Genomic DNA, 26069 nt, shown 5'->3' with positions numbered 1-26069 from the left:
AGACCTAAGAGTACACACATCCCGTAATTGTTAAAATAAGCATTCTGAAAGCATGTAACACAGGGCTTGGCAATCTGTTTGTTTCTTCCTTCCTTTGATTTCCACCATAAATCTTGAATTATGATGCCCTTTCCACATAGAACTCAAGTTTTGAAAGATTTTGTTTACCAGTAAAATAGCACCTATTTAAGTAATAATTCATATTCTCATTTTTAATTAATCAATGCCAAATAAACTGCCAATAATTAATGTTATAAGTAGTATTCTCAGATAGAGATGAAAAAATTTCAGACAGAAGTGGAGAAACAGATTTTGTAGGGTTTTTGGTATAATTTTATTGGGCAAATATGCATTATCTATAGGAGTTGAAAATGTTTAAATAGCTTGTAGATCTCTATTCTTACCTAGGAGGACCCTATAGACCAGTGATCACAGGTCACAAGCCACTAAACTAAAGGAGCTAAGATCCCTTCCAAATCTAATTCCATTCCATGAAATCACTTGGGTTCCACAGAAATGGAATCCAGGGCATTGTCTTTTGTTTTCTTTTAAATTCAGGGTTTTTAATTTTTTTAAAGATGTTTAATATTTTATTTATTTACTTATTTTAAAAGATTTTATTTATTTATTTGACAGAAAGAGAAAGAGATCACAAGTAGGCAGAGAGGCAGGCAGAGAGAAAGGGGGAAGCAGGCTCCCTGCTGAGTAGAGAGCCCGACTCGGGGCTCCATCCCAGGAACCTGAGACCATGACCTGAGCCGAAGGCAGAGGCTTAACCCACTGAGCCACCTGGTGCCCCTGAATTCTGGGGTTTTACAAATGAAATGGTAAATTTTAAGACAATTTTGGATTCACGTATAGTTGTAAGAAATAACAAAGAATGATTCCATAAACCCTTTACCCAGTTCCTTTCAATGGTAACATCTTGTATACAGTACAATACCACAACCACAGTATTGACATTGACACAGTCAAGATACAGAACATTTCCATCATCACAAGGATCCTTCACATTAACCTTTTATAACTACTCCTACTCCTCCCCCACCCCATCTCTAGCTGAGTGACCACCAATTTCCATAATGTTGTCATTTCAAAAATGTTATATAATCAGTTCAAGTCCCATGTTGAGTGTAGTGCTTACTTAATTAAAAAAAAAAGGTATATAAGAATGTTACATACATGGAAACATACAGTAGTTACTTTTCTGGCGTTGGTGTTTTCCACTCTGCACAATTATCTCATGATTAATCCAAGTTGTATATTATCAATAGTTTGTTCCTGACACTTTTATTTAATTTTTAAAAATGATTTTATTTATTTGAAGGAGAGTGAGTGAGAGATACAGAGAAAGAGTGCACCAGCAGGGGGAAGAGCAGAGGGAGAGAGGGGATAAGCAGGCTCCCAACTGAGCAGAAGACTGAGGAAGGGCTGCATTCCAGGACCCTGGGATCATAACCTGAGCCAAACAGCAGAAACTTAACAGACTGAGCCACACAGGTGCCTGTCTTTCCCCAGGGAAATTGGGGATTTCCGATTTCCCCTCTTGAACTATCTGCTCAGAAACTATTTCTGCACACTAGCAACCACTTTTAGAAAGAAATGCTTTCAAAAGATTTACTGTATTCTGTGATCAGTACTATATTTTTTTAAAAGAAAACTATAGAATGTTTATCTCAGTATGTTGGAAACCCAGACTTTATTCCCCTCTCATTTTTTATTTTTTTCTTTTTGGGTATCTGGATTAAAAAACAGTTTATCGGGCGCCTGGGTGGCTCAGTGGGTTAAGCCTCTGCCTTCGGCTCAGGTCATGATCCTAGGGTCCTGGGATCGAGCCCCACATCGGGTTCTCTGCTCCGCAGGGAGCCTGCTTCCTCCTTTCTCTCTGCCTTTCTGCCTACTTGTGATCTCTGTCAAATAAATAAATAAAATACTATTAAAAAAAAACCAGTTTATCTTTCATGGTTTTAAAAGTAATTTTTTTACAGTGTTATAAATTTTATATTATTCAAATGTAAATGTTCCTGAAAAGCAATTTGGTAATGTACATCAATTTTAGTATATGTGCTGCCGAAGTGAGCACGGTAATGTACATCAAGAAACATATTATGTACTCTGACTCTATCTATTTCTAGGATTCTGGACTCAAGAAATAAGGATTGATGCAGGCAAGGATTTGTATACAAAAGTTTCTCTGTATCATACTTTATGTTAGTAAAATGAGAATAGTTTAACTATAAAAAATAGTTTAACTATAAAAAATTGGAGGCTTAGTTAAATAAATGATACAATTGTATAACCATGATTAAAACATTTTTAATAAAATAGGAAATGCTCATAACATCAAGTGAAAAAAGGGATATAAAACTGCTTTTTCGACTAGATTTTAAATTCTCTTTATTGACTACTGTATCACCAGTATCCAGAAAAGTTCCTAGCATATTACTAGTGGGCACTCTAGGATATTTGTGGAATGAAAAAAATGGTAAAACCAAAGAAAAAATTTTGATATAGGCTGCTCAAAAACTCAAAGTCAATTTTAAAACACTGTATTTTATCACCTCTATATTTCCCCATTATGAGAAATGTGTATTTCATATAGAGAATTATTTCATTATGGTAAAGCAGGGGAAAGGGTTTGGAATCACTTGTATTTTCAATAACCAAAGATAATCATTAACATTTTGAGATAGTAATTCTTTCTAATATGTACATCCTTTTCTCATATGTACATCCTTAAACTGATAGTCAAGTCAGTCTTTTCACTTGTCATATTATATGTAAAGATCACATGATAAACTTTCAATAAAAACATGGTCTAACAACAGGTGAATAACAGTTTGCTATTATTTCTAACCATTTCTCTATTGGTAGGCAGTAGATTGTTGGCGATTACTAACTATTAGAAATAATGTTGTATTTTTCTGTATTTAGGATTATATCTAGCAGTGGTTTATCATAAACAGAATTACTGAATCAAAAGACTTAAAAAAAAAGCTCAAGGGCAAACTTAAGGTTAGCACATAGTGACTGCAAACTGAGAAGTTAGACAGACGTAAGTTTGAACTCCAGCTCTGCCACATTCTAGTCCTTTAAATTTGGGCAACCTATCTAGTTCTCTAAACTTGAGTTTCCTCTGCTACAAAATGAAGGAAAACAGTAGCGGCTCACATTCTAGGAGAGGACGAATAACACTTCCCATAAAGTACATTCCTCAGAACCTAATACGGAGCAAGTGTCTCCATCAGAGTTTACTAAAATCACCATTATGATCAAATGCTGCCCCTGAGAATAACTTTCTGTTATTTCTCTCTATGGCTTCTCTTCTATTTTAACTGCTCTGTGTACATATGTTTGTATTTTAAGCTGCTTCATATCCTTCTTAGTAGTGGGGATAAATTATAAATATGTAAAACATAAACTAGACATAAAATCTGAAGGCTTCCTAAATTAGTCATACAGCATATAAATAATAGCAATAGTTAATAAGAGTGTCAAATGCTATACTCAGTCCTTAACATGGACTGACTCATTCAATCCTTACTATAAAACATTTCCTGTTGTAAAAACATGACAAGAACAAATCCAAGTTTAATTTAATTTAATTTAATCCAAGTAAGTTTAATTACAGATTTTCAAAACAACTGCACGGTTTTATTTATTTTATTTTTTTATTTTTATTTTTTTTAAAAGATTTTATTTATTTATCAGAGAGAGAGATGGGGAGAGAGCGAGCACAGGCAGACAGAATGGCAGGCAGAGGCAGAGGGAGAAGCAGGCTCCCCGCTGAGCAAGGAGCCCGATGTGGGACTCGATCCCAGGACGCTGGGATCATGACCTGAGCCGAAGGCAGCTGCTTAACCAACTGAGCCACCCAGGCGTCCCAACTGCACGGTTTTATAATTCTTTTTAGATGACAGCTGCCTGAGAACTTGACACCACACCATGGTATCTTGGCCTCTCTACACCAAGTATTTTTTCCTTTTTAAAAGCATTTTCAAAACATAGTGGCTGGAGGAACTTAAGTGTTTAGCAGTAAGAGAGTGTCTAAGAATAGCATTTGATAAAATACTGCCCATCATGATCATGAATACTTATGAAGATTATCAAAGCAACAGGAGAACTGGATACAATGTAATATAATGTGCAAAGGGCAGAACAAATTGGTAAGTATGCTATGATTGTTACACTATAGAAATATAAGCCTATGAAAAAACACTGGGAGGGAATATATATAAGTGATGTTATTAGGTTATAGGGATGTCAGCTTAATTTTTCAAAATTTCTGAGTATTTTATGGTATATTGTATATGGTATAGTATATTAATTTTTCAAAATTTCTGAGTATATTTATGTACAGATACACAGAAATCCAACTATAATGTTATTTATTATTCTGCAGATTTTAATAGTATAGAAAAATTACCTCTTTTCAGACACTTTAAGGCAGGTAAGTCTCATTCCCACACAGCTCTGTTTTAAAGGCATTTATATACAGTAACAGTGACAGCCAACATTCATTGAGAACTTACAGTGTGTCAGACACTGTCTTAGGTACACTACATGTATTAGCCAGTCTAATCCTTACAACCCTAGGGGTTTGGCTCTATTATTATCCCACTTCCACAGATGAACAAACTGAGGCACAGAATGGTTATGTACCCTGCTTCAGGTCACACAGTGAGAGAGCCAGGATTTAAATCCAGGCAGTCAGGCTCCAGATACAGCACCTCTAACCACTAAGAAGACTATTCCTGAATTCTGTACAGATCAAAGTATGTAAGGAGAAACATGGACGTATTACTGACTGCTGTCTCAGTTTTCCCATCTGTAAAATGAGGATAATAACAGAACTTCCTTCACAAATTTCTTGTTAGGATTAAATGAGCACCAGACATGTAAAGTACTTAGAAGAGTGCCTGACATAAATTAAGGGCTTTGTAAGTGCTTCTTATATATTACCTATATTACTTTAAGTTTTTTGGTGGACTAGATATTTTTCAAATGAAAAAGCAAACACGTATATATGCAAAAATTCACTGTATGTCTCAGGTAACAGATGTGGTCTTACCTTGCCTAGGAACAACATGAAATCCCCCACTGTGTTGATGGCAGCCACCCGTAAAGCATTCTCCACAAGAATGACAAAGGCATCCTTCGCGGAGGTGCAGAAGTTGGTGCTGTTGATAGCTGTGGCTGTGTATGCATTCTGTACAAAAGCAAAAAATGGTATTTTCATCAGTAAATGTAATTTTGCTCTGTTAAGATATAAACCAAATACAGTTAAAGCACAGCTTGTGAAAACAGTTCCCAGTTAAACCCATGGCTCTGGTAAGGTACAGGTTAAAACTCAGCACAAGGAATATTAGACATAAAAAAACCCCCAAAACCCAATATGGTAAAAAGAGCTTTTCAGTTGGCTTATTTCAGTCTTTTTAAAACACTGATATTTATTAAGGCACACAAACCTTTCCAACATCCATTAACTTCTTCCCCGTCTTAGTAAATCAAACATAATTTAACCTTTCCTAGATGTCTCAGGTTCATCACTGTGAATATCAGGGATGCACTATTACCATTTCAGTGATGCTTTAAAAGCCACACAAATAGATAAAAGGCACAAGGATGCGTGCTGTTTTATCTGGAACACCTACCATCTCCCCTTGGTGCTTTCGTCTGTGCTGCCACTTCTCACAATTTTTGTAGTAGACGGCTATTTGCTGCCCAATACACCCCTCCCTCCTGGGAGCAGGGCCCCAAGTTCCCCTTGAGAAAAGAGTCCTTCCCCCTTCTCTTAGAGTCTGAGTGGGGGACGCTATCTCTAGCTCTGGGGGTGGGCCCTGATTGAGGTAAGCCAATCAGCCCGTTCTACCCAGCTCCACAAAGACGGGTTCAGGGACTGGGACATAAACTAATAGAGCCAATAAAAGCCAAAGATGTTCCCTGGGGCTTCTGGGGAAAAAAAAGTCTCCTTCTTCCATAAGAGCTCCTGACAAAGCAGGTCTCTCATTTTCCTGGAAAGCAAGGTGTGAAGGGATGAACTGCCAGGGCTGTTTGGCCAACATAATGGGAAGAGCCTGAAGCTGCTGGAGGTAACAACATGGAAGGGAGGGCAAGGCTACCATCATGGAAGCAAGAGCAGAGAGAAACCAGGGTCTTGTACTTGGTGACAATGTTTGCACGATTAGGAACTAGCCACGTTTTTGGACTTTAGCCTAAGAAGCTAATAAATTGCTAAGAATCTCTCTTCTGTCCCCCTCCCCCTTTCTCACTTTCTCTTTTTTAGGCCAGATGGAGCTGGCTTTCTGTCCCTTGTAGTACTGGGTCCCAGGTGACACACTTTTATTCAATTATACCTGCTTCTGCTGCTCCGTGTCCTCTCTGACCCTCTGTCACAGACTCTGATTTTTTTCCCCTTTGTACAGTGCATTCTAGAATAGGATTGACATTTTCTGGGAAATGTGAATACATGCTAGAACATCAAATACATCTGAGTCGTAGGAAGCGAAAGTATGTAGGCTTTGTGGCTAAAACTTATAATCCCGAGGAATTTTTGGTTTAGTGTGGACTTAAATTGTTGGTGAGTCCAAAATGTTCAAGTTGTTGGAAAACTACTGCAAATGAAGGGCTTACTTTACATTGTGTTGTCTGTGAAATACTGTTTTCTTTTTTTATTATTATGTATTTATTTATTTGATAGAGAGAGAGGTCACAAGTAGGGAGAGAAAGAGAGAGTGGGAAGCAGGCTCCCTGTTGAGGAGAGAGCCCAACGCAGGACTCGATCCCAGGACCCTGAGATCATGACCTGAGCCGAAGGCAGAGGCTTAACCCACTGAGCCACCCAGGCGCCCCGGAAACATTTATCTTTTAAAAAGATTTTATTTATTAGAGAGAAAGAAAGAGTAAAGGGAGGGACAGAGGGAGAGAGAGAGAGAGAGAAAATCTCAAACAGACTCCCTACTGAGCATGGAGCCTGATGCCGGGCTGAATCTCATGACCCTGAGATCATGACCTGAGCCAAAGCCAAGAGTCAGATGCTCAACCAACTGAGATACCTTAGGTGCCCCTGTAAATAAAGTCTTTTTCTTTCTTTCCTTTTTTTTTTTTTTTAATTTTATTTATTTGAAAGAGAGAGAGAGAGCACAAGCAGGGTAGAGGGAGAGGGAGAAGCAGACTCCCTGCTTAGCAGGAAGCCCAATGCAGGGCTCGATCCCAGGACCCTGTGATCAGGACCTGATCCAAAGGCAGACGCTGAACTGACTGAGCTACCCGGGGTCCCATTTTTTTTTTTTTAATTGACATATAGTTGGCACATCATGTTACATCAGTTTCAGCTACACAACACAGTGACTCCACAACTCTTTAAGTTATGCTCTGCTCACAAGAGTGGCTACCGTCAGCCACCACAGTATTACAACAGCACTGACTATTTTCCCTAGGCTGTACATTTCATCTCCATGACTTATTTATTCCGTAACTGGAGGCCTGTATCTCCCACTCCCATTTAAACACTGAGCTTGGGAGACACAGTCTTTATTTTATGAATGTTCCTCTTGTACGCTTGTTAGTTAATAGGAATTTCATATGAAGATGAAGTCTGAGTCACCAAAAATTTGTTGCCATTACACAGTTAAATTCATTGATTAAAAATACAGAGTATTTTAGGGCCAAGGAAATAACACTACAACTGAGTAGGACACTAATTTTTCACCAAGGGAGCAGTATATAATGATGCTCTTTGAGAAAGACAGTATGATTTTGCTATATACAACTCTACTAAACAAATTGGGGTAATTTATTATCGGAACATACTACTACATTGTGTTCGCAGTTCTTTTTATCTCAAAAGCTAATATACAGAGTCTTTTAAGGAAATGATACTATTAAATTGTTCTGGTAGCAATAATTTGCTGCTTGCTCTCATATATTGTCATCAGCCAGTGTTTCTTATCAGTTCAAAGGCAGCAGGCACCAAAGAGTTAATCACCTAACTGCAGTGGTCTATATTTCTTCATCTACAAAGCTTCTTTTCAAATATTCTGCCAAATGCCTCAATGACATAAAAATAAACTATACTTTTGATCTTACGTAATTTTAACTCTGCCGAAAGATAATGGAGAAGAATTTCTCAGGCCTGATCTATTCTCAGAGAACCAATACAATTCCCTCCATACTCAAAACAAACAAAAAATGCATTCAACAATTTATTCTAAAGCAGAGGTTGAAAAACTACCACCTGTGCACCAAATCTGGCCTCCTTCCTACTTCTGTAAATAAAGTTTTATCAGAACACAGCCATGTTCATTTGCTTACATGGCATTTATGGCTGTTTTCAGGCTACAATGGCAGACCTGAGCAAATGGGACAGAGTCTATATGGCCACAAAGCCAAAAATATTTACTATCTGTTCCTTGACAGAAAACTTTGCTGATCCCTGTTCTTGAGTACTGCCCAGGAACAGTATCACCCTTGTCTACAGCCTATGGAACCCATCTTCTTATCCCTTCAATCTTCTAGTACCTTTCTCTGCAACTTCAAAGTCTTCCAGCATCTTTCACCAAAATGCTTCAGTTCAACGACAGACATCTAATGATTTGAAATAGAACATCCCATAAGGAAAATACCTTACTTCCTCTATCCTAAGACATGATCAAGAAATGAATGTCAGTTACTTAGTAACAGATTTCCAGGGGAAGATACCCTGTCACATTAACTATATATATTGATTATGAAATACTTTCTGAAGTTAAAAAAAAAAAGCATTATGATATCTAGAATCAAAGATATTGGATAACCCATTTAAATCAAATAGGTAGTGTCTTCAATTTCACCTCCTCAATGAGGATCCAACGACTCACTCTTAAGTATGCTATTCTCCCCTTTCCAGTTTGAAAAGGATCTTCTCTGAAAGAGACAGAAGCAAGAGAGGACCCATATACCTCCAATCTGTCTCCCCTAACATCAGACCAGCTGACTCAGAGAAGGCCTAACATCTCCAGACTAAACCATAAAAGCTTTTCTGTTTTTCAGTCATTTCAGAAGAAATTATGATTCCTCCTCTCCTGCTTCCTCCTTCTCTCCCCATGCTGCCCCACCCATCCCATCTACATTTAGAGCAGAAGCCTATTTATTTGTGGACCTGGAAGAAGGCAGCAATAATTTTTCTCTACTCCTAAGTTCCAGGGCTGGATATGCTCCTAGAAATTTAGCTTTCTTGGCAATATTCCTACAGATCTGTGCAACTCCTTTTGTAGTCAACCTAACCGAAAAAAGTTAAGTGGATATTTCGTAAGCTCTTTCTCCCACTCCCAAGGCAGAAAGATGAGCTGCATGTGACACACACAGGTCAGGATGACCTCTGCAGGAGGAAAATTGTGCTACAGATCACAGCAGGCCAGTGAAAATTTCCTTCTATTTCTCTACCTCCTAGTCTGAAAGGATTCATGCTAAGGTGCTCAAGAAATTCTGAGTTCTTTGTGCCCTTCCCTATTACTGTTCTCTGAACTTTCTGTTGAACTACTTGGTTGAGATTTTTTCCAGCCCACCTCCTTTCTCACACAGCCTTCCTGATCTTGAGTAAACCGCCCACAGAGAGGCATCGATGATTAACATGTAGCTTTAGCGAGTGCTCAAAATGTGCGCAGGCAGGATGGAGGCCTTAAGGCTATATAACTCCCAGAAGCAAGATAAAGGTAATCACCCTCCAGGAAGCGTTTTAAAAGGATGACTGTTAGGCCCAAGTGGTAACATATGTGTGTGACAGGATGAGGTGAAAAAGTCCTGGTCACATGGAAGAAAATGTTGGGGTGGAAGGTCACCACGTAGATAACCCAGGTCTGCTTGGCCACATGTCCCAGAACATATCTACATTTCTGTACCTTTCCTTTCTTCACTTACAGACTTAAAAATTCTCTTCAACTGGGTGGCTCAGTTGGTTAAGCAGCTGTCTTCGGCTCAGGTCATGACCCCGGAGTCCTGGGATTGAGTCCCACATCAGGCTGCCAGCTCCACAGGGAGTCTGCTTCTCCCTCTGACCCTTTCCTCTCTCACTGTCTCTCTCTCAAATAAATAAACAAAATCTTTTAAAAAAGAGATAAAATTTAAGATCTTTAGAGAATAATAGGAGAGAGCTAAACAATAATGGTAGGTAAAGGGAACAGATATGTACAACTCTGTGTGGATTGTTATGAATTAAGTAAGGGAAAAGGTAATTAAAATTATCCCTTTCTTGTTTTGAGTGAGGAATGGAGGGGGCAAAAGTCCCACCAACATCATTCATTTCATTCAGTTTGGTTCTAGATTCTTAGACTGTTTAAGAGATATAAGAATTAATAATATGTCACAAATCTTAAATTGTCTTTATTTTTTAATTTATTTTTAAAGAATTTATATATTTATTTTACAGACAGAGATCACAATCAGGCAGAGGCAGGCCGGGTGGGGCGGGGGGAGCAGGCTCCCTGCTGAGCAGAGAGCCCACCCAGGGCTCCATCCCAGGACCCTGAGATCATGACCTGAGCCGAAGGCAGTGGCTTAAACCACTGAGCCACTCAGGTGCCCCAAAACTGATTGTCTTTAAAACCATCACTTGTTTTAGTTTATACAATGAAACATGAAAATTTGAGATGTTTGCATATTCTCTAAAATAATCTATACTCTAGTCTTCTTTATGTTGCATAAAATGGGTATTTATATGGAAAACAGGGTGATATCCTAGCAATAAGTACACAAACTTAGATTTGAAAACTTCCTCCATCTCTAGGTCAGATGGTCTGCGACAAGATGCTAGTCTCCATTTTCTCTCCAAAGGTAATGAGCCTTCCTTATAGAGTTGGAGAGAAAGTGATAATATAGATTAAATGCTTAGTATGGTATCAGGTATAGGTGCTCAAAAGATATTCTTTGCAATTCCCACTCCTACTTATGTCAAGACGAGCTTTATAATCTTAAAAGCTTGGCAGCCAGAAAGCAGATCCCCTCCAGTATTAAACTCCAAATGGTGTCAAAGAAAACTGAGGCCAGAGTAATGCCCATAAGAAACAGATTCTAGACAATCTCTCCACCCAAAGTGCATTCTGTTAGATGAGATGTACAATCACCTTCCTGACACATTAAGATAAGCACTGGCAGAAACAAAGAGCAGTTTATAGTTCACTCTATTTATGTGCAAAACTCTAACACCTATGCTATAAATAATTAATGGCTTATTTTGAAAACCCAAAGGTCATTTTTGAAGCCAGCTGTCTTCTCCATGCAGTATGGCACCGGACTATGGATGGGGCTTCCCAATTTCAGACTGAGCTGCAAAACAACTCTGGTCTAGTCTACCTCCATACGTACCAACACTCCTCTACTATTATCCTCTAAGTACTGGCAACAAACTGGTGGCCCATGGTCAACTGACACTGTATGGCCTGGAGACCCTAGCAGCTCTGGCTCACTCAGATATACATTTTTTTTTTAATTAGCTGTCAACATTTTAATAGCAGGAGATAAAATGCAAACATCCAGAATTCTGGCTTCGCTTGAGAAACTGGAAGAGTTAGAAACTGTCTGTAAATTCTCATATGGCAAGAATATACCTGGGCTAAGAAGTGACTGTCTTCTTTGATTGGAATATGAACTCCCCAACTTGCCAGTCTCCACCACTCTCTGCTGCCTCGGACCCTGTCTGCTGCTCTCATTTGCATAAGCAAAATAATACACCTCAACTGGCCCAGCAGGCGTCTGCCCTGTCCAGCTCTGCTCAAGGCTTTTGACTTCAAAGCTGCATACCAATCTCAGGAGTGATAGCAAAAGAAAGGATGGGAGGAAAACAATGCAACAGGCATTAACTAATTATTAACCATTTCCAAAGAGTACACAGAACAGATCTCCGAAAGGGAGACTCCATATGTAAAATGTGAGCCACGGTGCCTGGCACAGGATAAGTGCTTGATAAATATTAGCTGGCATTATAACTAGTATTATTATTTCACTGTACTCTATTGGACACTGCAAGGATAATTCCAGAATGTAAACAGGTGATGAGATAAGAAATTTTTGAGAATTAGGAAGGAGGGATGCCTGCATGGCTCAGATGGTTAGGTGTCTGCCCCTGGAGTCCTGGGATGGAGCCGGGCACTGGGCTCCCTGCCCAGCAGGGAGTCTGCTTCTCCCTCTTCTCCTCCCTCGGTTCCTGCTCTCTCTCTCTCAAATAAATTAATAAACTATTTTTTAAAAATGTAAAAGAAACTAACAATGAACAGTACTACAGAATAAGAGTCATCACTACAGTGGACTTGCTGTGTCCAGCCACATGCCTGGGGTACTACAGATATCATCTCTGCATCCTCACGGTCATGGGCACTATAGGTGCTATTATTATCACCATTTTACAGATGATGTGTATAGACTGATAAGACAGTCTGTAAGTAATGTTTACTGCACTGAAGTAAAGTCTTAGAAAGTTTTTCTCGAAGCTAACAGTATTTCAATGAAGGTAACTTATGTTACCGCGGTCAGATCATGGGTGATGTTTTGTTTTGTCTTGGTTTTCCAAACTCTTCAGTATTTTACATTCTATTGACTTTTAAAGAAAATAGATACATCTTTGGAAATACCTCTTGTTTTATCTTTGCCAGAGCTCTCTTATCTTAGAGTAAAACACTGAGAGTTCTTTATAAAACAATAAAATGGAGGGGGAGCGATAACATTTACTAGGTGATGATCAGGAACCAGGCACTGTAAGAGTTGACTTATCTGCATTATATTTCATCCTTACCTAAAGCTTATGAGGACAGGTATATTTTTCTCTACTCCCTGAAGAAGGAAACAGAGACTCTGAGGTTGCATTGAGCTTGCCAAAGAGCTAAACTGTTGGGATTGAAACACATCTGCAATATCTGGGCTCTCTCCACTGTATCTTCCCCCAATTATCAACTGTGCCTTTTCCAACAAGGCTATAAAAGTATGGATTCAATCCAATGTGTATGGGGAAAAAGGAACTTCATTTTCAGAAAGCGGTGATAAACACCAGAGAGGAAAGGAAAGGTATGAGCCTCCTGTTATCTTGGTGCCAGCTCTGGCTTGATCTCTAGCAGAGCACTAATCTCAGAACTGCCAAATGTATGCAGCAGCGCTGAGAAGAACGCCCCTTCAGACACCAGCAGATCATACTCTTGGACCTTATTTTTTTTTTTTTCCAAATTTTAGACAAGTCTTTAGAGCTCATCTATTCAGTACTGCCATGATTCCTGTCACCTTAAATACTTTAAATGGATGGGTGCCCACCCAGCTCTGAAACATTTCACAGGAACAAGGATTAAAAGAATTCCACCGGCAACTGATATTTAGGCTTAATCTCTCATGCTAGGAAGTGTTCCAATGTCTTCAATCTGTTGACCTCACTTCAAGTGAAATTCCTGGGCAAAACAGGAAGCAGCTGGTAATCAGTCCCCAGAGGGCAGCATTTCGTATTCCCAAACAGACCTAAGTATTAATTACTCTCCTGAAACCTTCACTCATTTATTACTATGTTACTGCTTCCCTTGTATCTTCAAACAATGAAGATCCAAAATGCACAAAACCTGTACAAAAAAAGACCAATCTGAAGTTTGGATATACAACTCAGGACTGCACTAAATTGCTGATTCATGTTCATCTTGGGATGAGCTGAGAATTTTGGATTTTTTCACCTGGTTACTAAGCATCTTACCATCATTTGATTTGTTCTATTCCTTCAGTAAAACTGCACATCTCCTTTTTGAAACACTTTCTTTTGGTTTTGACTGTTAGTCTTTTTGTCTGTTAGTCTTTAAAATCCAAATATTCACTGATTAACAACTCATCCAGAAAACATTTATTTTTCTTCTTTTTTTTTTTTTTAAGATTTTATTTATTTATTTGACAGACAGAGATCACAAGTAGGCAGAGAGGCAGGCAGAGAAAGAAGGGGGGAAGCAGGCTCCCTGCTGAGGAGAGAGCCTGACGCAGGACTCGATCCCAGGACCCTGAGATCATGACCTGAGCCGAAGGCAGAGGCTTAACCCACTGAGCCACCCAGGCACCCTGAAAACATTTATCTTTTAAAAAGATGTTATCTATTTGAGAGAGAGAGAGGGCATGAGCAGGGAAAGGGGCAGAGAGAGAGGGAGAAACAAAACTCCCCACCGAGCAGGGAGCCCAATGCAGTAGTCAATCCCAGGACCCTGGGATCATGACCTGAGCCGAAGGCAGACGCTTAACAGAATGAACCACTCAGGCGCCCCTCACTCAGAAAACATTTAAAGACCACTTACTCTATACCAAGCACTGTGATAGTCTCTGGAGAGACAAAACTAAGATCCCTGTCTTTGAGGAGCTAAAGGTCTAAATGTGGAGATAAATATATAAACAGACAATTTCCATACACTGTTTTCAGTGTTTTCATAGAGGTATGAACCCGTGTTGTGAAAAATTGGCAGGGACTGAGAGAAGACTGCTTTGAGGTGACACTCAGGCAGAATCATTAAGGATTGGAAGGAGTTAGCCAAGCGTTGGAAGGAAGTCATTCCAGGCATGTTTGGTTAATTGCGAGAGCAAAAGGTTCCTGTGGGAAGGTGGTAGAAATTGAGAATGGAGAGGTGGGTTTAGCATCTCTCTCTGCGGATGAGCTATTTAGTGATGGGTACGAAATGTAATGATGATTATTTTTAGTGCATCCATCAACTTTTTGATAAGGATGACTTGGTCCTAAACTGAATTTTAAGGAATGTAATTTTTCAAATTGCTGTGGTTGATACTAATTATTTTTAATAACGACCTTCCAAACACTTTACATCCATACAGTATTACAATCTACAAGAATTTATTTTGCTAATGAAATGTCGTACCTCCTTCTTCATATTAACCACAGAAATCCAATAAAGCAAACTCCAGGAACGCTAACCACCGCAAGGACTACTGTCCTCGGACTACCCTTGAGTGAATGGAAAACACATTGCTACTCCTGAATCACTTAGTCATAAATGGTGAGAAAGTCCATTTCTATCTTTAGTCTATTAAAAGAGGGTATTGGCACATCACAATTGATTTTCAAGAAATGGAGAGAAGTGGTTAAAAAAAAAAAATGAAGAAGATGGGAAGAGTGAGTCCCCACAAGTCCTGTGTGCCCAGGCACAGCAAGACAGAGGAACAAGCTGCTCCCTAAGAACAGTTATTCTGTAATACCAGTTCTTCCATTTGACCCAAGAAATGATAGCATTCCTCTGACAATATTTTCCAGGCTAGTATCACAGTCTTTAAGCAGCTGGATTTCTCCTGCCAAAAAGTATCAGGATAGAGAGCACACTAGTCTTGAACAATAATAGAACTGAAGGACGGGGTGCCTGGCTGGCTCAGTGGGTTAAGCCTCTGCCTTCAGCTCAGGTCATGATCTCAGGGTCCTGGGATTGAGCCCCGCATTGGACTCTCTGCTCAGCAGGGAGCCTGCCCCCCCCACTTCTCTTTCTGCCTATTTGTGATCTGTCATAAATAAATAAAAACTTAAAAAAAAAAAAGAACTGTAGGGAAAAAAAGAGTTTAAGTGTCACAGTGACTTTTCATTAAATTAAAGCTTTCAAACAACATTCATTCATTCATTCATTTAAAAAAAGTAGGCTCCGTACCCAGCATGGGGCTTGAACTCACAACCCTGAGATTAAGAGTCATATGCTCTATGGAATGAGCCAGCCAGATACCCCTCAAACAGTATTTAAAAGAAGAATTAAAGAAATCCAGCTAGAGTAGACAGGTTCTTAGGGAAAATCAAAGATGAAAGGATGTTAATTAAGGGATAAAAGATAAATGTTTTTCCTTAAAGATGAACCCTAATGATATTTTATCCTTATATTATAATTAGTAATAATAAGCCTTGGTAAGAATATTTATCACTTTTAAAAATAAGACTATGATAGGAGCACCTGGGTGGCTTAGTTGATTAAGTGTCCACCTTCAGCTCAGATCATGATCCCAGTATCCTGGGATTGAGCCCCACATTGGGCTCCCAGCTTGGCCGGAAACCGGCTTCTTCCTCTGCCCTTCCCCCCTGCTTATGCGCAAGTGCGCAGCTCTCTCTCTCAAATAAATAAAATCAAATCTTAAAAAAAAAAAAAAGAATATGATAGAAATAGATATACCTGAACACGCTACAATATACCAAAACATGGGAAATACATAAAATCTTTCAAGTAAGCTCAATTATTTTATCTTGGAAGAAGAAACGACGAACCTGTCTTTAAAAAGTGAATGTTAGACTGATTTTTTTAAATCTTTTACCTGATTTAGATAATTTAGGCACTTTTCAAGACACCAAAGGCAACAAATGCAAGATTTCAGCACACATCGAGCACAAGCATTTTCCTGGGAAGGACAAAAATTTGAAATAATTAAAAACCAAAGAATCAGATGATCATACCGAAAATTCCAAATGTTAGAAAAATAAATAAAAGTTAAAAAAAATCAAAACCTATGTTTCAAGGCCTCTACACCCACACCCTCTTTTCCCTCAAAATGTAATAGCTGAATTAGTTTTAATTTAATTCAACAGCTATTTAGTACCTACTGCATATAAGATAGAGTAAGGTATCTCAGACCAGAAAGGAACTTATACTACTGTAGAAGAAAAAAAATGCTGAATATAAAAAAAGGTTAGAATCAGAATATGCAGTAGATCCTAGTGTGATGAGAGTGGAACACAGAGATGACATCATCAAAGAGGAGGAGTAATCAGGGAAGGCTTCTGGGAAGATGTGTCATGTGAGCCAACCTGTGTTGAAATGCATGTTATCTCCATAGTCAGGGACAGGGAGCAGGCTCCAAGGAGGAGGGTGTGAGTCAACATAGAGGAAGAGAAGCAAGGGGTACTTTGCCAAACCAGTGATATGATGGTTTTGCCAGAGCATATAGAGAGCAAGAATAGGGGATAAGGCAGAAGGGCTGGATTCTGTTTGCAGGGATTTTGAAGAAAACATTCACAGCTACGGACTTAACATCACTGGGAGCTTTACCACATGCAGAGCTGAGGTCTGGAATGCGACAACCACAGAAAGCCCAAAAATGTTTTCTCTTCTTACCTTTCCTTTGAGCTGACTGTGCATGTACATAAGGATCATTCGTGGAATTTTGACTAACGTGATAATGAAAGATCCTTTTGCCACCGTACCCAGGTGATAACGAATAAGGCGATTCACTGATGCCAAAATAGGTGTAAATGGCAAATTCCTTTTATCCCTATTTAAAAAGTAACCAAAAAGACAGTTAAAACAAAGCCTAAGTACAGGAATGGTTTTAAGCCCAATGAAGTGAAAAAATCAGTTCATCTAAAAAAAATTCTAGCTTTGTGGCAAAATGGCAAAGAAATATATAGCTAATACAGATGCTACTGATGTACCAAATAAAATTAATGCTTCATTTCTCTATGGTAGTTTAATGGGGTTCTTAGGCTCTTAAGACTTAAAGTAAAATGAAACTGTGCTTTGAAAGCTTTTCCTCATAAATACTTACGGAATTAAATGTACAACCAAAAAATGGAACTTAAAAAAAATGTTTAGGGTAACAGTCGGTTAGGCGTCTAGATCTTGGTTTCAGCTCGAGTCCTCATCTCAAAGGTCGTGAATCAAGCCACATGTTGGTTCCATGCTCATGTGGAATCTGCTTAAGACTCTCTCTCCCTCTGCTCCTCCCTACCTGCTCTCTTTCTCCCAAATAAATACATAAATCTTAAAAAAAAAAAAAAAAGATGTTCAATCTAGACCTGGTACCTCATTGTAATAGAAAATTGTAAGGCCTACAACTTATATTCAGCTCTGAAGTTAGGAAAGGGAGTCACAATACTTATTGTGATCCAAACAAATTAAAAAGGCATGTTATCCTTTGACGGACCTTTAAGTTTTTTTTTTTTTTTAAGATTATTTATTTTAGAGTGAGAGCACAAATGTGAACAACAGAGGAAGAAAGAAGGAGTGAGAATCTTAGGCAGATTCCACGTAACGTGGGGCTCCATCTCACGACCACGAGATTGTGACCTGAGCCAAAACCAAGAGTCAGAGGTTTCACTGACTCCACCACCCAGGGGCCCCAATAGAAAAAGAACAAAAGACGGTATAAGATTTATTCTTCTGCTAAATATAATTGCAGTGATATCATGACTTGCTGTTCTGATTAATTTTTTTGAGGAACTTAAAGAAAAGTATAAAGATTAAAGTAATAATCTCCCATGTTCCTACTGCCCAGAATTATCAGGTATAACATTTTGTCATATTCACTTCCAACTGCTTTTTAAAGACATGAAACTTGGCATGGCTGGGTGGCTCAGTCGTTAGGCATCTGCCTCTGGATCAGGTCATAATCCCAGGGTCTTGAGATCGAGCTCCACTTCAGGATCTCTGCTCTGTGGGAAGCCTACTTCTCCCTCCCCCACTCCCCCTGCTTGTGTTCCCACTCTCACTGTGTCTCTCTCTGTCAAATAAATTAAAAAAAAAAATTAAAAAATTAAATTAAAATTAAATTAATTTTAAAAAATTAAAAAAATTTTTTTAAAAAAAGAAGACATGAAACTCTTACAGCCTCACCTCTGTGTCCTTCAGACACAATCCCTTAGATGATCTTAAGTTTTCTGACGAGTATAAATTCTCACCTAGTAAAATAGTATGTTACCACGGCCCCCGCCACAGTCATCTGCTGACAGGCCAGGATGAATTCGCTGATCCATATCAGGCCCACTGCATGGAACCACCACATGTACTGCAGAGGCCCAGAAACTCTGAACTCCACAAAGCCTTGCTCATTCTGAACAGCACTGCCTAGGAGAATATCAAGGAAGGAAAAGAGAAACACATACAGCACAAGCTAAGCAATAGGGCTATTCAATGTAAGGCATTAATCTAATTCCCAACGACAGCCCCCTCCCACCCCCTCCACCCCTCTAATGCGCCCCCCTCACTTTCCCCCAAACTACTGACTTTATGACTTTATGATCACAGTGCTACTGAATTAGGAGACAAAAATAATTATCACTTGAAAAGCTGTGAAGCCAGACATTGTACAATGAAGCATTTTGTTTTCCCCGAAGGCATCATATAGTTTTTAAAAGGTCTTCTATTTGAATACAGTCCTTACCACACCGGTTAATTTAGGCATGAATTTTCAAACACTTTCATTTTTTTTTCAGAGCTATTTATGACTCATCCAATAATTATATACCTAAATCATTAGCAATGGATGGAAATTCATATTATTTTCAATTGGTGAATGTTGCTAAATGGCCAGAGAGTTCACATACAAGCCTACAATACTTATGCCACTCCTCACCATTAATTCCATTTAGGGGTATTTTTTTTTTTAATTTTATTTTTTAATTTTTTATAAACATGTAATTTATTTTTATCCCCACGGGTACAAGTCTGTGAATCATCAGGTTTACATACTTCACAGCACTCACCATAGCACATACCCTCCCCAATGTCCATAACCCCACCCCCATTCTCCCAACCCCCCTTCCCCCAGCAACCCTCAGTTTGTTTTGTGAGATTAAGAGTCACTTATGGTTTGTCTCCCTCCCAATCCCATCTTGTTTCATTTATTCTTCTCCTATCCCCTTAACCCTAGGGGTTACTTTTGATATGAAGTGTGGTTGTAAGCAAGTCTGAGACTCTAACTATGAATGGTATCATTACAAGGAACTCTACTTAGGTTCAGATCTTTTGCAAACTAGAAAATCCCAAGGAAACAAGCTGATCTTTGGCTGTAACTGGATTTAAGGCAACCCCACAGCCACCCTGCATTCAATCTGTTTGAGAATGAATCCAAATGTCTGAATCAGTTTTGGAGTGTACTTCAAAGCCATGACCTGGTTTAGACCCACTCTGCTAGGATGATCTAAAAACCACACACAGGGAATGGGTTGGTGAAGAGCTGTGACCACTACTAGTTCTGAGGGCGATCAGACCTCAGTCATAAATGTCTGAGAATTATACCTTAAGTTTTAAAATAATTTAACACGAATCAGATTCATCACTGAGAGAAAGAAGCAGCAGGTCTTCTTACCAGCGGTGCCAAGAAAAAGAAGTGTCATGATCCAGTATGCCCAAAATAAGACAAGAGCAAAGAAAGTCCAAAAGGGTTGGAAGACTAGCAGCGGCAAGTGAATGAAGACCTTGCCAGCCACGTGGAACAGGGCGATGGTGAGAGCAACGCGCTTGCGCATGACCAGCATGATCAGGAACAAGATAACCTGTGTCCAGAGAAGGCAGAGAAAGGCTCCCGTTAGCTTCTTGGGCAGAAAACACAGGAACCGAACAATGGCGGACATTTTTAACGTAACCCTTCCTTTCAAATGGGGTTAGGACTATTATTCTCGGAATCCCCAAAATACTTTATCAGTCTTGTGGCACTTAGCGCTCTCGTTTGTACACTGAAAACATCCTTAAAACTAAACATAAAAGGATTTCTCAATTAATAAGTCCTAGAATTCTCCTACTTTACTTTTCTACTCATTATGAATCAAAATGGGCTGTTTGTCAGTCGGGATGAGGCTCTGAATTTATCTGGATAGATACACACCTGTCACTCTGGAAACAGGGGAGAAGACAATACACCCTGATTACAAAATCAGAGGCCGTATTTGTACCTCACCTCCTTTATTGGACCAAGAGCCCCTAGATAGCAGGGTCGATGTCAGATTTCCTGCCCTGCACACCCTCACCTGGCCTTGGGTGAGGACGGGTGAAGGATACTTTAAATTAAAAAAAAAAAAAAAGAAGAAGAAGAAGAATTGTACTTAAAGATGATTAATACATATTTAGATAATAGTAACAAATAGATACCTTTTGGGACAAATGGTTTTGTGTGGCTTTTTAAATTTTTATTTTTATTTTTTTTTAAATTTTATTTATTTGACAGAGAGAGATCACAAGTAGGCAGAAAGGCAGGCAGAGAGAGAGAGGGGAGGAAGCAGTCTCCCCGCGGAGCAGAAAGCCCAACCCACTGAGCCACCCAGGTGCCCCGGCTTATTTAATTTTTAAACCTCAATTAAAAGCTTGGGATTGGTCTGAGATTTTTTTTTCCTTTTTTCACCTAGGAGAAGATGAACCGAAGATACGAGTACAGATTATTTAACCACATGTTCATTGGTAATCTACTGTAGAGTGCCTAGCCAGCAGGGCTCACCGACTTGGAATAATGTTGTTAAAAGTTGAAAAGGCAAAAACGGGAAAATAATTAGTGAACAAGTAAAAGAAATGATATGAAGTGGTGTGTTTCTTTACATACTTTAGGAAAGAAAACTATTTTTAGGGCCGCCTGGGTGGCTCAGTTGGTTAAGCGGCTGCCTTGGGCCCAGGTGATGATCCCTGGGTCCTGGGATCAAACCCCTCATTGGGCTCCTTGCTCCGTAGGGGGAGCCTCCTTCTCCATCTTGTCCCCACTTGTTTTCTCTCTTGCCATCTCTGTCTCTCTCAAATAAATAAATTAATTAATTTTTAAAAAAAGGAAACTTTTAAAAAAGGAATTCTATTATGACAGTAAGATAACATGTTCTTACAAATGATAATGTAAATATTCTAGGCGAAACTCCTCTCTCAACAGGTAGGCAGTGCAGAATAAAAGGTTGCATCAAATAACACTCATCAATTAGGGGAGCCTTCTGAACACTTTTTAGTGTTCCACACCGTGGGACAGAGATTTTCTCTCACGGAGGTCAGGGTTAGGCATGCAATAGCTAGAGGTGAGTTTCTGCTCCATTCACGATCCCTGTAAAGAAAAACGTAAACCTGAAAGATCCACCCACGCCCATACTCACTGTGAACACTGTGGCTGAAATGGCATAGATGAGGAGGGCCCGAAGATTGTCTTCAGCTATTTGAAGCTGCTCAGGAATCACGGTTTCTTTGGGAGACCTTCTTTGCTTTGCATACAGCCACCACAGTACCCCTGTGCCACCTGGGTTCAAAAACCAATTGTTTTGGAAATAAGTAGCACGAGAAAATGCATAACATAAATCTGCCCTTTCCTACACATCACTGTGGGACTGATACAGCAACAATCCATTTGGCGGGGGCGGGGGGCAGGTGGTGTGCATGGCTGTAACTTTTTGCGGACATAAGGGGAGCTCCAATTACTCCTTACTCATCGTTCACACTAGGTCTTAGACATATTCCAGTGTATCAAATAAATGTCCTTCAGCCATATTTATTATTTTTTAAAGATTTTATTTATTTGACAGAGAAAAAGCACAAGTAGGCAGAGCAGCAGGCAGAGGGAGAGGGAGAAGCAGGCTCTCTGTGGAGTAGGGAGCCTGATGTGGGACTTGATCCCAGGACCTTGGGATCATGACCCGAGCCGAAGGCAGCACTTAACCAACTGAGCCACCCACGTGCCCAGCCATATTTATTATTGACACTGAAGTTCAGAGAGAGCCAGCAAAGACAGGTACCCCTGAGAGGAAGTGATCATGAAGAGAGAGTCAGAGCCTGTTGGGACCTGAGGAGCTTGTAGGAAGCAAGTAAGGGTCACAGAAATCAGTAATGAAGCTGAGGACTGAGGAAAGGAAAGATCCTCTTTGTTGTGCTATCACAGTAACCCCAGTGCCTCCTGTGGAAACAGTCATGCAGTGGATACAGTATTTGTACAATGAGCAAATGAAGATGAAAGGAGTAATTCCCACCAAAAGCAGGAACAAAGATAGGAGATCTCTGATAGCTTGCTAGCGGTGTGTGCTAGGGATGGGAGTTTTTCTTCCTGTCACTGGTTCAGAGATCACTAGAGCTAAACTGTAGAGGGGGGCAAACTCGCCACCACATGAACACTGTATCAGACACCTTCATTCTGAGTGCCCAGAGCATCGACTGTGCTAGGTGCTGGGGACAGAGCTGTGAACAAAACTAAGTCCGCATGGAGCTTATATAGTCATAAGGAAAGTCCCCTCATGGAGCTTATATAGTCATAAGGAAACAAAACATAAAAGGAATTACGTAAAAATAGAGTATATGACGTCTAAAGAAAAATGTAACCTCTTAATAAGGATAGAAAGTGCTAGGGTTGGGAAAGCATTGTAACAAGATGGGTAAGCAAGGTCTCACTGGTGAGTTGGTATCTGAGCAAAAGAATCAAAGACAGGCCAAAAGCAATCTATAAAACTATCTAAGAAAAGGCTGTTGCAGGCAAAGGTAATAGCAAATTCTAAGATGCCGAGGTGGGACACCCGCCTGGCAGGAGAGAAAAGAGGCCACCATGGCTAAGCAACAAGCAAGGAGCAGAGGGTAAAAGCTGTGGGCAGAGGGGCTCTAGGACCAGATCCTAGTGGAAGGCCTTGTAGGCTACAGCAAGGAAATGGAAGATTCAGAATAAAGATGTGTATATGTAAGCAGACAAGATAAATGCCTGGGCGAGGAGAAACTGGGCTCAGAGATATTCAAATCAACCTGATCCCCACCTGCACTCAAGTAAACAGTGAATAGTGTCAAAGGGAAATGCCACCCCTGCCTGGTGGCAAACAGTGAGCACGAATTTTTTTTCCATTGAAGATGAATAAACAAATTTAAAACCACCATGAGCCTATGAAAAACATTTGAAAAAGGGAAGTACTTCCATTTTGAAATCTTTTTTATTTTTATTTTTTTCAAAGCTTTTATTTATTTACTGGAAACACAGGGAGAGAGAAAGAGAGAGAGACAGCACAAGCAGGGAGAGTGGCAGGCAGAGGGAGAAGCAGGCAGCCCAATGTGGGACTTGATCTAAGAATCCCGGTCATGACCTGAGCCAAAGGCAGACGCTTAACCACCTGAGCCACCCAGGCGCCCTTCCATGTTGAAATCTTAAAGAAAACTGTCATAGCCTCAAAAAATGGAGTAAAATATGTTCTCTACAAATAGGAATAGAAGTTATGAGGGAAACGGCTGCCTGGCTGGCTCAGTTGGTGGAGCGTGTAACTCTCAATCTTGGGGTTGTGAGTTTGAGCCCCACGTTAGGTGTAGAGATTACTGAAAAATTTTTACAATCTTGGGTGCCTGGGTGGCTCAGTGGGTTAAAGCCTCTGCCTTCACGAGGAGTCTGATGGATTCCTGTCTCACGTTGAGGTCTTTTATCCATTTTGAGTTAATCTTTGTGTACGGTATAAGAGAATGGTCGAGTTTCATTCTTCTACATATAGCTGTCCAGTTTTCCCAGCGAATCCATCAGACTCCTAGAGGAGAACATAGGCAGTAATCTCTTCGATATCACAGCCATAGCAACTTCTTTCAAGGTATGTCTCCAAAGGCAAAGGAAACAAAAGCGAAGATGAACTTTTGGGACTTCATCAAAATCAAAAGCTTCTGCACAGCAAAGGAAACAGTCAAAAAAACAAAGAGGCAACCCACAGAATGGGAGAAGATATTTGCAAATGACAGTACAGACAAAAGGTTCATATCCAGGATCTATAGTGAACTCCTCAAACTCAACACACACAAAACAGGTAAACATATCAAAAAATGGGAAGAAGATATGAACAGACACTTCTCCAATCAAGACATACAAATGGCTATCAGACACATGAAAAAATGTTCATCATCACTAGCCCTCAGGGAGATTCAAATTAAAACCACATTGACATACCACCTTACACCAGTTAGAATGGCCAAAATTAACAAAACAGGAAACCACATGTGTTGGAGAGGATGTGGAGAAAGGGGAACCCTCTTCCACTGTTGATGGGAATGCAAGTTGGTGCAGCCTCTTTGGAGAACAGTGTGGAGATTCCTCAAGAAATTAAAAACAGAACTTCCCTATGACCCTGCCATTGCACTCCTGGGTATTTACCCCAAAGATACAGATGTTGTGAAAAGAAGGGCCATCTGTACCCCAATGTTTATAGCAGCAATGGCCACGGTTGCCAAACTATGGAAAGAACCAAGATGCCCTTCAACGGACAAATGGATAAGGAAGATGTGGTCCATATACACTATGGAGTATTATGCCTCCATCAGAAAGGACGAATACCCAACTTTTGTAGCAACATGGACCGGACTGGAAGAGATAATGCTGAGTGAAATAAGTCAAGCAGAAGAGAGTCAATTATCATATGGTTTCACTTATTTGTGGAGCATAACAAATACCATGGAGCACAAGGGGTGTTAGAGAGGAGAAGGGAGCTGGGGTAAATTGGAAGGGGAGGTGAATCATGAGAGACTATGGACTCTGAAAAACAATCTGAGGGGTTTGAAGTGGCGAGGGGATGGGAGGTTGGGGTACCAGGTGGTGGGTATTATAGAGGGCACGGATTGCATGGAGCACTGGGTGTGGTGAAAAAATAATGAGTACTGTTTTTCTGAAAATAAATAAATTTAAAAAATGGGAGAGAATAGTAAAAAAAAAAAAAGCCTCTGCCTTCAGCTCAGGTCATGATCCCAGGGTCCTGGGACAGAGCCCCGCATCAGGCTCTCTGCTCAGTGGGGAGCTTGCTTCCCCTTACTCTCTCTCTATCTGCCTGCCTCTCTGCTTGCTTGTGATCTCTGTCTATCAAATAAATAAATAAAATCTTAAAAAAAATTTTTTTAAATCTTTAAAAACATTATGAGAGAAAGAAAAAAAGAAATGAGAAATAAAGACAGAATAAAAACAGAAAACAGAACGAGATAATAAAGGAGACATCAAGACAGAAGATACCACTTATTAAACATGTAAATTTGTGTTAGGAAGTGCAAAACCAACGCGAACAAATTGAAGCAACACAATGCTATTAAGCAAATATTAAAAGTCCCACTTTTTAAGTGATAAAATTGAAATTCAGGAAAGTTAAATAACGTGCCAATTATCACACACCTAGTTAAGTGGCAGAGCTGGAATTCAGATTTAGTTTTTTATAAAAATGATCCATCTGCTATAAACTGAATGTTTGTGACCCCCTAAAACTCATATACTCAAGTCCTCGTTCTTAATAAGATGGTATTTAAAGGTGGGTCTTTGGAAGATGATGACATCATGAGGGTGAAGCCCTCATGAATGAGATCAGTGCCCTTATAGCACAGCTGTCAGAGAACTCCTCCCCACTTGCACCATGTGAGAAAATATCAAGATGATGGCTGGATGCAGGAACC

The 26069-nt window shown here is 39.7% G+C and overlaps 1 protein-coding gene across 3 annotated transcripts in view; it reads right to left on the bottom strand.

Annotated features, from left to right (window-relative positions):
* SLC44A1 (solute carrier family 44 member 1) overlaps positions 1 to 26069 on the bottom strand; it is a 202014-nt gene that overhangs the window by 55254 nt on the left and 120691 nt on the right. For all 3 annotated transcript variants that reach the window (XM_045081648.1, XM_045081650.1, XM_045081649.1), the window contains exons 8-13: positions 21797 to 21936; positions 20044 to 20230; positions 18635 to 18800; positions 17073 to 17229; positions 16276 to 16359; positions 5072 to 5209 (exon numbers count right to left, since the gene is read on the bottom strand). In XM_045081648.1, coding sequence (XP_044937583.1) covers positions 5072 to 5209; positions 16276 to 16359; positions 17073 to 17229; positions 18635 to 18800; positions 20044 to 20230; positions 21797 to 21936 — 872 coding nt within the window. The remainder of the gene's footprint in view (positions 1 to 5071; positions 5210 to 16275; positions 16360 to 17072; positions 17230 to 18634; positions 18801 to 20043; positions 20231 to 21796; positions 21937 to 26069) is intronic.

Source organism: Mustela putorius, unplaced genomic scaffold (genome assembly GCF_011764305.1).
Source record: "Mustela putorius furo isolate JIRA1106 unplaced genomic scaffold, ASM1176430v1.1 tig00000580_pilon_pilon_pilon, whole genome shotgun sequence".
Lineage (NCBI taxonomy): Eukaryota > Metazoa > Chordata > Mammalia > Carnivora > Mustelidae > Mustela > Mustela putorius.
Note: the sequence above shows the minus strand (reverse complement) of the source record. Positions and strands in the feature narration are given on the sequence as shown.